Source organism: Neltuma alba, unplaced genomic scaffold (assembly GCF_004799145.2).
Source record: "Neltuma alba isolate B1F8T4 unplaced genomic scaffold, ASM479914v2 tig00010724_pilon, whole genome shotgun sequence".
NCBI lineage: Eukaryota > Viridiplantae > Streptophyta > Magnoliopsida > Fabales > Fabaceae > Neltuma > Neltuma alba.
The window spans coordinates 178499-191239 of record NW_021635554.1 but is presented as its reverse complement, the minus strand read 5'-3'; the positions used below and the strand labels follow the sequence as shown (position 1 = coordinate 191239).

At 38.9% G+C, this 12741-nt stretch overlaps 1 protein-coding gene and 1 long non-coding RNA gene across 2 annotated transcripts; one reads left to right on the top strand and one right to left on the bottom strand.

Annotated features, from left to right (window-relative positions):
* Window positions 1-5902: 5902 nt before the first annotated feature.
* Window positions 5903-7951, top strand: LOC114758529 (uncharacterized). Its single transcript, XM_028947582.1, has 2 exons — window positions 5903-5919; window positions 6028-7951. The coding sequence occupies exons 1-2, from the start codon at window positions 5903-5905 to the stop codon at window positions 7949-7951; spliced, it is 1941 nt and encodes a 646-aa protein (XP_028803415.1).
* A 2984-nt stretch (window positions 7952-10935) lies between these two features.
* On the bottom strand, window positions 10936-11218 carry LOC114758526 (uncharacterized). The gene is made up of 2 exons (XR_003741817.1): window positions 11136-11218; window positions 10936-11053 (listed from the first exon to the last, which is right to left on the bottom strand). It is a non-coding gene; the product is annotated as an uncharacterized LOC114758526 (long non-coding RNA).
* Window positions 11219-12741: the final 1523 nt, after the last annotated feature.

Below are 12741 nucleotides of genomic sequence, written 5' to 3'. Positions count from 1 at the left end.
GTGAACCAAGAGGGACAGAGACTAGATGACAATGAATGAAGGGTCAAGGATGACCTAGGTGCCAGACCTAGATACCACACAGTAAGGTGATTAAACGTTCACTGTGTGATGTGATGAGGGTATGGTGATCAATACCTGACCATAAGAATAATTGGTCAAGAGGTAAAGAAAGTTAGAGAGAGTAAAGTGAGGCAAGATCCCACCTCAGGATAGAGATGAAAGGAAATGAATAAGAACATGATAGTGGATGGTTGCATTGGGAACTAATGCACAGAGAGACATAAGCAAGTTCCTGGTAATACCTAGAGCTCGATGATGCTTAGATACATGATAATGTTAGGGACTAAACAGTACTCTTTTATGTCCCTAAGGCATCTAAGAGCATGCAAGCATGTAACTCAGACCATTAAGGAATCGAGGAAATGAGATTCTTATAGATAGATGCCACTGCCTATAAGATTGAGTAATCCCGTAGAGAGGCTCCCTTTGATAGGGATATGGTATTCAAGGAATGTACCCTGGCAAAGATTGCTTATGAGGAAAGTCTTGACCATAAAGTACCTCTCTAAGATTGGAAGTGGTTCTCCAGATCAAGTGACGTTGCTCTAGTAAGAGTATGCTATCCTCTGAAGGAATGAAACAGAAAGTAAGTGGCTGAGTTGACAATGCTCCAGTCAGAGCAATCTGTCCTCCCACAGGAAAAGTAGAAGTAGCCGAGGCAAGGCACAGGAGGGACCTTACCCTAGAGAGAGAGAGTGAAGCTAGTTAAGACAATAGCAATGTGATATGCAAACAGATGCTCCTCGAGCTTAACAGGGTACTACGGAATACTGAAGGATAATGAGAATCTAATGATATAAGTCCTCTCTTGATACTGCCCAAATTATTAAGAGACAGTAAGGACTACAGAGTCCTAAGCATTCGAAAGGCACAAAGAAGGAAAGTGGCATAAGGAAGCTAAACTAAGGGCTAAAAAAATTATGGAAAGGCTAAGAATTCTAGGAGTTGACGAAGAGGATTAAGTAAGGCCTAAGAAGACAATACTGATATCTGTGATCAGTCTTGGGGAATAATCAGTCAAGTTACTAGCTGGGTGGAGGTGACTTATTTTATTACTCAACTCTATGGTCTAGAGTCTCCTAGAGATCCTAAGATGGCTCAGATTGATGATAGTATTCCAGGGTCACGATGGATCCTGAAGAGGCTTATGGTAGAGTGCAGTAGCTCCCGAGGTCATAGTAGACCAAACCTAAGAGAAAGTAGCTGAGCCATAAGGGTAAGGGTATAGTACCTCTTTGGGAAGACAACGACCAGAGATGAGTTTAAGATACTGAAATCTCCTTCAGCGATGGACTAATATAGAGTGAGTACCCTTGACTTGTTCCAGACACCTCTATTGTTGATTAGACTAAGCTCAATTCTGTTCTAGTCAATGAAGAAAAGAAAGGAGATATGCCCTTAAAGTAAAGAAGAATGGCAGGGTATATAGCAAAGAATAGATAAAGGCTGTAATAAGAGAACCCAAAATGCCATGGTATAGTAAAATACCAAGAAGACAGGTATACTGTCGTGGTATTATTATGAAAGAATGAGCCTAAAGTATAGGAAGAATATGAGCAGTGGTCACAAAATGCTTAAAAGCAAAGGCCATGCTCATGTAAATGATAGAAAGGTATAGAACGACAAGTTATGTATGTATGAAGTTCAGGGTTGAAATCGGAAATGAGGTATAATGAAAAGTTGAAGAGGTCAAAGTTAAGAATAAATGGGGATATTCTCCTCAGTTAACCTCTCGTTAAAGGTAAGAATAGAGGGTTGACTCAGAATTTTGAGGACGAAATTCTTTTGAGAGGGGGAGAATTGTAACATCCAAACTTTTGGGCCTAGAAGTACTAGAAATAGCCTAAATTAGATAGGCTACTAGACCCCTTTTGAGCAGAAGTCCCAAAGATGAGAAAGGAAGGCAAAGCAGTTTCAGGGACTAAACTACAAAGTAAAAGTTTTCAGGGGCTAAAGTGTAATCAAAGTAGAGGCTCCAATAAAGTCTCGAAGGCCCAGAGAGAGAAAAGAGACTAGATATAGGCCAAAGGTTAAGCTAGAAGCCTCAAAGAGAGGATTATATAAAGCTAAGTCCAAGCAGGGACTAAGTCGTAAATTCAGAAAGTTATGACCAACAGGGATAAAAATGGAAGAGTACACAGAGAATTCCAAGAAAATCCTAAAAAATGGGAAATAATATTCTAATGCTTTTCTGTGAAGAGAAAAGACGAAAGTATCACTGAGGCAACTTAAATGGAATTTATAAGGTTATGGCCAGTAAAAAGTATACCGTTTGAGGTAATTATTTGAAATAGCAAGAGACATAAAAAATGTATACAAAAATGAGGTTAAATGGTTGAAAGGTTGTACTAATTTATAAAATTAGTCCCGCAACCAAAAGGCCAGTGGAGTGGCTTTAATAAATTAAAGAGCCGGTTTTGCCGATGAAAGGGTATTTTGGTAAATGAATTTTTATGCAAGGTTTAAAGGAAGTGTTATGGCCTAAGAAAATTCATAGATATTTTTTAGAATTAAAGGGAATTTATGGAGTAGACAGAAGAATTTTTTGAGCTCCAGAAGGCCATAAAGGAAGCCGGAGAAACGTGGGCCAAGTAAATTCAGAGGAATCAAGTTTGATCCAACGGCTAGGATCCAATCTCCCTTCTCCTCCGCCACTTTCATCACACTTGGCATCTTCTAGAAGGATGAGGTAAGCATGATGCAAGAAGGTGATGCAATGATGATGTCAAAGTCAACTTGAAGTTCCAAAATTGCCCTTACCCTTTCTATTAGCCACCAAGGGTATTTTGGTCCATTCAAGCCAAATTTTTGGCTATAAATAGGCACTCCTCCCCTTCATATTTTGGCCCAGCAAGGAACTATAGGGGAAACTCTGCCGCTCTTGCATCTAGAGAGAGAGAGGAAGAGCTATTTCTAGTGAGAGAAAGTCCACCTAAGTTCAAGCTTCAAGATCAAGGTATGTGATGGTTATAACACCTGATTGTATGCCCATTTCAAATTAGTTACTGTGTGTATCTGATTCTGAAATTTGGCATGCTTAAAGTACACTGTAAGCTTTAAATTCATGGTAGAACACTTTTTGGATATGTGTACGATTTATGGTGATTTTTCAAAGTTAGGGTTTGAAATCTGGAAACAGTGTTGAACCTTTGGAAGAGTGTTGAGTTCCGTACAATTTCGGTACTGTTCATAATAGAATTGGTCCCAAAACATTTTTTTGTGTAAACTTAACTTAAGGAGCTTTTCATAAGACTTGGAAACACTCAACTTTTATTTTTCTAGAATTAATTATGAATTTTCAAAATTGAGCAAAAATTTTGGAATTCCTGCGTGAACAGTGCCCGCGAACCAAAATTTCCAAATTTGATATTCTTGAATCTAAGGCCATCTAAAGTAGTCCTAATTGACAAGAAATGGATTATAGATGGAAAATGATGAGATTTATGTTAGAAAAGCTAGAAAGAGAACCCTAAGACTAAGAGAAAGGGTTGAGGTTCAAGAAAACTAGTCTTGAACTTTATGTATCTAATGGTCCTAATGGATTGTATGATCATTATGGTATGTTTAGGATCTTAGAACATCCAAGAAGATGTTTGGTGATGTTGACCGAATACTCACATGGTTGGAAAGTCAAGGGATCCAAAGGAAAAGTAAGAGGAAAGCTTGAGGTGCAAGGTAGTGAACTTACCTATTGTCATTGCTTGATGTTGTATGCTTGTGTGTTGCCTGTACATGTTAGAATGTTATTGTGACATGTTTTAGCTGCTGAATTGCTATTCATGATGAATAGATTATGTCTCCATGGCCATGTATCAAGAAGTTAGCTTTGAGCATGCTAATATGTGTAGTGATTAGCATCCATCTGAGTTCTTAGGATTATGTGGTATTGGTTTTGTGTTGCTTTGAGATTTCTCCGAATCTCACCCCTCCCTAATCAACCATTTAGGTCAATCATCATGGGCAATAATGGCATGAGAAGCAAGGAGAGAAAGTGGAGAATTGTTTATGTTAATGAATGATATTATATTCAAGGTGTAATTCCTATTATGTAATTTATGTTGTGGATGCCAATGATGCCATGTATTTAATTATAATACTTATGACATGAATGAAAGTGTATGAGCATGAATGGGAAAGAGTAAGCCCATCTTATGTATGCCAAAGAAATAAAAGAATTAAAGTAAAGAGATGTTAAGAGATAAAACGTAGGTGCTGGAGCAGTGAGTTTGTAGCTCTAGTTTGGACCATCAAAAGAATGAGTTAAGTCACGAGATTTGACAGACTTATATTACACATCCAAGATTTAAAATGAGAGGTAGATCACATAAAATTTCCAAAGTTGAAGCACAGAATCTGGAAGTTCCAGATTTTTTGAAATGAATAGTAATATCTATTGATTTAGGGAGAATGACATTGAGGTCCCACAGAAGCCAAAATATAGCAAAAGGTCCCCTGAAATGTCATAATTTTTCTGAAGTCCCAAAGGGACTTAGATGCAATTTTCAGAATCTGTAAATTACTCTCTTGCCCTGCCCTAAGCCATCAGAAACGAAGCAGCAGCGTTTCATTTTGGGTGAGACTTCCCGCGCAATATGCTTGAGAAAGAAGACATTGGGAAAGAGGGAAGCAGCCATTGATGATGAAATATCCTCTCTATTACCATTAGTGAGCTCCAAAGAGCTTCCATGTGAATCTCCACAAACTTTCAGGTGTGAAACTTTCTTTCCTCTTCTCTCCTACTTTCTTGACAGATTGTGCTTTTGTTTGGAAATGGGAATGAAAAAATCGTTTTTTGTGTTTTTGGGTTGCTTGTGGGTGGTTTTGGAAATGGGATTCACAAGTTAATCAATAGAAAAGCTATGTTTTTGGTTGGTGTGTGTTGGTGATTTAAGTTGGGTGTGTAGGATAATCATAGGTGCTCTGTTTTTGAGTTGCTTGTGGGTGGTTTTGCTCTGTTCTGATGCTAGTTCAGTGGCAAAGGAAGAAAAAGATGAAGGTTAGTGAGGGTAGAAACCCTTAGCACGAAATGGGACTGTGTTGTCAATCAGGCCGCGATTGTTGTCAATGTGTGCCGCTACACTTGTCAATGTAGCTCCTTAAGTTGTCAATGACAGTTGCGTGCTGGTTGATGCAAGTTTCAGTTACTGATGGTATTTCAAAGCTTTTGTTTTTGGTTTAGGATTCAGATGTTAATGAATGGAAAAGCTGTGTTTTTGGTTGGTGTGTGTTGTGATTTAAGTTGGGTGTGTAGAATGATAATGGGTGCTCTGTTTTTGGGTTGTTTTTGGGTGGTTTTCCTCTGTTCTGATGCTAGTTCAGTGGCAAAGGAAGAAAAAGATGAAGGTTAGTGAGGGTAGAAACCCTTAGCACGAAATGGGATTGTGTTGTCAATCAGGCCGCGATTGTTGTCAATGTGTGCCGCTACACTTGTCAATGTAGCTCCTTAAGTTGTCAATGACAGTTGCGTGCTGGTTGATGCAGGTTTCAGTTACTGATGGCGACTACGTCTGGAAAACATCTATTTTGCTTTGTTCACATAGGGGGAAAGTTTATAAATGATGGAGAAGATAATATGAGATATGTGGGAGGTAGTGTAAGAACAACCAATGTAAAGGAGGGCACAAGTTATGAAGAATTGAAAGAAATTATATCATCAATTGCTGGAAAAGAAAGCAACTCATTTCTTCTGAAATTCTCTGTTGTGTTTGATAAAAAAACTTTTGTGGAGTTGGTAGATGATGATGGGGTGGAACATTTGATAAAGTTCAATGAAGAAAGTGGTCATGTGTATGTCGAAGAAAATGAAAATGAGGACCACATAGAAGCAACAAGAGATAATACAATGGAGGAGCAAGATGTGTAAGTATAGTTTAAGAAAACTGTTATTGTGATTTCTTAGTATGTCAGTTGTTACTGTATTGCTACCAACTTGTCAATACATGCACCCTGACTTGTCATTTTTTGCAGGATTGATCAATCATTTGGAGGTGTCAATGAATTGTCTATGTCTCCACCTACCTTATTTGATGTGATTGGAGAGCCACAATCAATTCCTTGTGCTGTTGAAATGATCCCAACACCTACACCACAAATGAATTCCACAAAATGGAAGGATTTGATTATTGGAGAAGGACAAATATTTCCAAATGCCACTACTCTCCGGAAAACATTATACAAGTACAGCTTATGCCAGAAGTTTTCGTACGTTTTCATTAAGAATAATCAGCAAAAGATCATTGTGAAGTGCAAGGTTGATGGTTGTCCATGGTATATGGGTGCATATTCAATGGGAGCACATCAAGATACTGAGTTTTTAACTATCAGAACGTACAAAAGTGAACACATTCATCATGCACAGGACAACTTAATTGTACCTCACTCAGGAAGGTCAAATTTAGCTGCTTCGATTGTGATTGATGACTTGAGGTGCAATGTTGACAAGAGTCCTAATGAAATCAGAAAGGACTTGTATAAAGAATATGGAGTGCAATTGAACTATACTCAAGCATATAGGGTTAGGAAGAGAGCACTAATGGAATTACATGGTCGAGTAGAAGATTCTTATAAGGTAATCCCTTGGATGTGTGAGAGACTCATGGAAACTGATCCTGACACAGTTGCAAGATGGGAAGGCTCAGATAGCAACCGATTTGAGAGGCTATTCATTGCATATGGATGCTCAATTAAAGGCTTTGTGGAAGGTTGCAGACCAATTATTTATATAGATGGATGTCATTTGAGTGGTCCTTACAAAGGAACTTTATTATCAGCTTGTGCATTTGATGCAGACAATGAGTTGTTTCCTTTAGCATATGGTATTGTTAGCGGGGAAACAAATGATGAATGGACTTGGTATCTACAGAATCTGAAAGAGATAACCAGATCAGCACAAGTGACAATTGTCTCAGATCGGAGTAATGCTATTATCGGTGCTGTCAAGACAGTATTTGATGGTGATAGACATGCTTTTTGCTATCGACATGTGAAAGAAAATTATAGTGCGCAGTATGTGAAAATCAATAGAGGTGTGAGACGGACCTCAGAAAATAACAAGGAGAATGCACTTAATTTACTTGATGGAATTGCATATGCAAGGCATGATAATGAGTTTAATGTTGCAATGGGAAATTTAAGATTGTTTTGTCCTCAATTGGCACAATGGGTTGAATCTCATGGGGATGTGGATAGATGGGCGCAAAGTAAATTTCCTTTTAAGAGATGGGATAACATCACCAATAATCTTGCTGAGTCTTTTAATGCATGGATGTTGAAAGAAAGGAAGCACGCCTTGCCGGTTTTGATACAAGAGCATCAAGAGAAGTTGGCCAAGAAGATGGTTGCTAGCAAAATGGGGATGAAAAGCTGGAAAAATGGTGTAGGACCCAATATTGAATCAAAGTTGTCGGAACAAATAGCAAGAGGTGCGTGTATGGAGGCAACATATTATGGTGATGACCATATTTCGGTGCAGACAATACGTGAGGGACGCATCATCTATGTTGCTGTTGATCTGATTTCTCACAGATGCACATGTTTGGCATGGCAAATGAGTGGAATACCTTGTCCACATGCTTGTGCAGCAATCAAACTAGTTCACCGTAGTGTGTATGATTATGTAGATGATTGTTACAAATTGTCCACACAGGAGAAAATATATGCAAATAGCATGAGGCCAATTGCAACACATGATTGCCCACAGCCTGATGCACCTACTGTGAGTCATATGCTGACCCAAACATTCTTGCATCCACCGATAACCAAAAGGCCTCCAGGAAGGCCAAGGATTAATAGGATAGAATCTCAGTTCCAAAATAAGAAGGTTTATCATTGTGGAAGATGCAAAGAGCCTGGACACACTGCCAAGACATGCAAGAACCCAAATCCCAGCTGAGAACATATTGAAGTCAGCTATTTTTTGTATATGGATGTGAAGAGAATATTTTGTAAATGGGTGTGAAGGAAATTTTTTGTAAATGGATACACACCACTGGTTAGTTTCATTATGACATGCAACCCCTATATTTTTTTTGGGATGGGTTGTGAAATAGGTGTAGTTTCATGTATATGAAGGTGTAAATGAAAGTTGGCTATGAATTGGCATGTTACATTGTACTGTCATTTTAGTTGTCATTACCTGCACCCTGAGTTGTCACTAGACCTGTAATGACTTGTCAATCATTGCACTACGACTTGTCAATGAATTTGCTGATGTAAGTTGTCAACAACATGAATTCAAGTAACATAACTTTTTTTACCATGAAATGATATTTACAATCACTTTGTCATATTATATTTTGGTTGTATGGTCATATATAATCATTATTAATGAAGTGTCAAAAACTTACCTCTCCCTTGTCCCCTGTCAGTGGTGGCTCTGTGACAACACTGTCACATGTCAATGGCGCACTGTTGCTTGTCAATGACAACACTGTCCCTTGTCAATGGTTTATCCGGTAACTTGTCAATGGAGCTCTGTGACTTGTCAATGGGGCACTGTGACTTGTTAATGGCTTCACTGTCCCTTGTCAGTGGTTGCACTATGACTTGTCAATAGGGCACCATGACCTGTCAATGGGGCACTGTGACTTGTCAATGGAGCACTGTGACTTGTTTGTGTGAACACTGTCCCTTGTCAATGGTCGCTGTCAAGAGAGCATTGTGACTTGTCAATGGAGTACCGTGACTTGTCAATGGTTGCACTATGACTTGTCAATAGGGCACTATGACTTGTCAATAGGGCACCATGACCTGTCAATGGGGCACTGTGACTTGTCAATGGAGCACTGTGACTTGTTTGTGTGAACACTGTCCCTTGTCAATGGTCGCTGTCAAGAGAGCATTGTGACTTGTCAATGGAGTACCGTGACTTGTCAATGGTTGCACTATGACTTGTCAATAGGGCACCATGACCTGTCAATGAGGCACTGTGACTTGTCAATGGAGCACTGTGACTTGTTTTGGTGAACACTGTCCCTTGTCAATGGTCGCTGTCAAGAGAGCATTGTGACTTGTCAATGGAGTACCGTGACTTGTCAATGGTTGCACTATGACTTGTCAATAGGGCACCATGACCTGTCAATAGGGCACCATGACCTGTCAATGGGGCACTGTGACTTGTCAATGGAGCACTGTGACTTGTTTTGAAATTCTCATATCACTTGTCATTAACTCCTGTTATATTAGTTGTTATTTTGGATAACTGACGTTGTTAATTTCATAACCAACCATAATATCTCTGCACATATATAATAGAAATATAATTAACAATGTAATAAAACCCTAACAAATTAGTATTGCAATGTGATGACAAAGGTAATAATATTATAAACATAACCTGATCAGTTTGTTACAAAATGACCTATTTGCTAATCATCTTAACAACACATATCATGGGCCAAGAGAACAAAAAATTCATAGACTACTCTATCTCCTCTTCTTGGTCTTGTTGTAGTCCGATAGCATCGACATCACTTCACTCCCATGTTCATTACTTGGATGGGTTACCAACCACCACAAACAGCCAACCTTCAAATCTTGTAGCTCATCATTAGAGTATCGTGGCATTGTATATCCTGCATCATCCCGAACGGTGCCATCCCACTCTTGTAGCCAAGAGATAACATGAACTCCACATGAATCACTACCAAGCAAATTGAATATGTTAGCACCTTGCAATTGTTATTGTGAACAAAAACAACATAACACAATCGAACAGAACATCTACACTTACGTATCATTCTGCACATAGACTTTAGCCCATTTCACTTCGTTGTCAATTTTGTCCTCATTGACGAACAATTCTGGCTTAACAGCACGTAGCATTAAATGGAAACAGTTCATCTGCAAAAAAAAACACACACACATAATGAACATGCAGTGACGAGGGACAGAACATCCAGTGACAACTCACAGAGCATGTAGTGACAAGGGACAGAGCATCCAGTGACAACTAACAGAGCATCTGGTGACAACTAACAGGGCATCCAGTGGCAACTAATATATCATCCAGTGACAAGTAACAGATCATTAAGTGACAACTAACAACTAATATATCATCCAGTGACAATTAACAAATGATCCACTGACACCGAGCACAACATCCAGTGACAACTACCAGAGCATGCAATGACAACTAGCCCAGCATCCAGTGACAACTACGACAGCATATAGTGACAAGGGACAGAGCATACAGTGACAACTAGCATGGCATCCAGTGACAAGTAACAAATCATCCGGTGACAACTAGCACAGCATCCAGTGACAACTACGAAGCATATAGTGACAAGGGACAGAGCATACAGTGACAACTAGCATGGCATCCAGTGACAAGTAACAAATCATCCGGTGACAACTAGCACAGCATCCAGTGACAACTACGACAGCATATAGTGACAAGGGACAGAGCATACAGTGACAACTAGCATGGCATCCAGTGATAAGTAACAGATCATCCGGTGACAACTAGTACAGCTTCCAGTGACAACTACCAGAGCATGTAATGAGAACTATGCAGACTGCTACTAACAATTATAATAGTCATTGACAAGTGTAAAAGCTGTAAATAACTACTCACAGTTTGTGTTGCCATGAACTGTTTGGGGTCGAACTGCCTTTTACTTGTCCTTTTCTTCTTCTTCTTTGCGTCATGTTGCTCACCCCCCTTCTTCTTTGCTTCTTCTTCCTCGGCTTGTAATCTTATGAATGTGATGCTATCAACCAACGAGTCAAGGGCGTGGAAGGTCATGGTCTTTGTCTCAAAAACATAACAAAACCAATGATCTTCAAATAGAGTAGGACCAAAAATGAAATCGCAATCCCCGATATTGTATCCAATATATTCAGGTAATATTTCTCTTTGATGGTCCTCCCATTTCCACCTTAAAGGATTCGCCACCATTTTCTGCATGAAATCTGCAGAAAATATATGACGGTTGACTCGCCCATCTTTTTCCTTTTGATCTCCAACGAATGTCTTCGCCACCATAGTCATAAACTGAAATTGCAAATACAAACAAATTACAACTACTTAGCATGCAATAACTCACTATATTATTAACTATGTACGTGTGACTCACCCTGTCGTTTATCCATCTTCTACGTTGGAGACATTGCAACTCACCACGGGTTAGGAAGTATCCATACATCGATACAAAGTATCTAACACAAATGAAACAATTATAAAGTTAGTAAATTCAGTAAATTCTGTAACATAATACAAAATTGGTCACCAAAACATAATACTTACTTCTCTTGCTCCTCTTGGCTACACCTTGCTGTACACATGTCAAATAAAGCTTGCCTGTCATCAATTGTTCTCTTTTTCCCAGCTTTGCTTTTAAATTCCAGAAATGGAGACCTAAGAGCTTTCCCCTTACTTATCACCCTTGTAGATTTCCTCACATGTTCACTCCCTTCCCCTTGGGTGGCCTCATCCACTTCTTTGTCCTCTTCATCTTCTTCTCCTCTTTTATCTTCTTCTTCATCTTCTTTCTCCTCATTTCCCTTCTCTTTTTCCTCTTCATCCTCTTCTTTTTCCTTGTCATGTGATTCTTGTCCACCCATCTCCTTTTCTGATTGAGCTTCTTGCTCTTCTTCTTCATTTCTATCATCTTGTGATTCAGATCCTTCTTCTTCATTTCTGTCATCTTCTTCCTCATCCTCTGAATCACTTCCTTTCTCAACTTTTTCCTCTTCTGCTTCAGATTCTTCTTCCTCATCTTTGTCCTCTTCACTTACATTGCCACTACCCTCCATTAGTCTTGACTGAAGGGCCATCATTTCCTCCCCCAGCATAGACACTAATCGAGTATATGTCTTTTTTATCTCCTATACAAATAAAATTCAGAACAGTAAGCAATAGTAGAAAAACAAAAAATTAATCATTAAGCCCACAAGTCCACATACCGGGTGAGTTAAATTTTCAGGATCAAATTTGGTGGATTGCTTTGCCGGATGCAAGAGTCCTCGATTGCTTTCCTTCTCCTCCTTAACTCTTTGCTGCACTTTCTTTTCATCCCAATATGCAACAGCATCCTTTACATGTGTAGCTTTTGTTTCTCCCAATGGAAAATTTTGTAGACAATATAACTGCATGTGACATGAATGATAAGTTAACAGCAACCATTGACAACATTCACACCATCAAATGACAACAGAAATATACAAATTATTGTAGCACTTACCATTAGGAAGTATAGACAACCTGGCACATTCTTCTTCTTCTCAGTCAACTTGCCTTTTTCCAATTGTTTCTTGTACACTCCAATCCCCTTATATAGTTCATGCAACACATAAGAGGACCAATCAAACTTATCCAATCTATCCTTTGTTGATAGTATTACCTTCAACAAATAATCACCGACACAAATACTTGCATTAGGACATAACAATGTTCCCAATGCATACATGACAAACAGCACCTCAAAATTTTCATCTTGGTTCTCCTCACTCAACAATGATGCTATCTTCTTGTATGGAATATTGCCATACACACTCCTCCACTGCTTGAACACTTCATCTTCATTATTCACAACTACTTTAATCTCTTCTCCATCAAATGGTAGCCCCAAAAATTCATGCACATCTTTTGTCCTCATTTCCCTTCTCTTCCCTCTTATTGAAATGTTTTTTGATGCAAGATCCAATGCAGACATAAACTCTCCACACAATTCTCTTTGAATT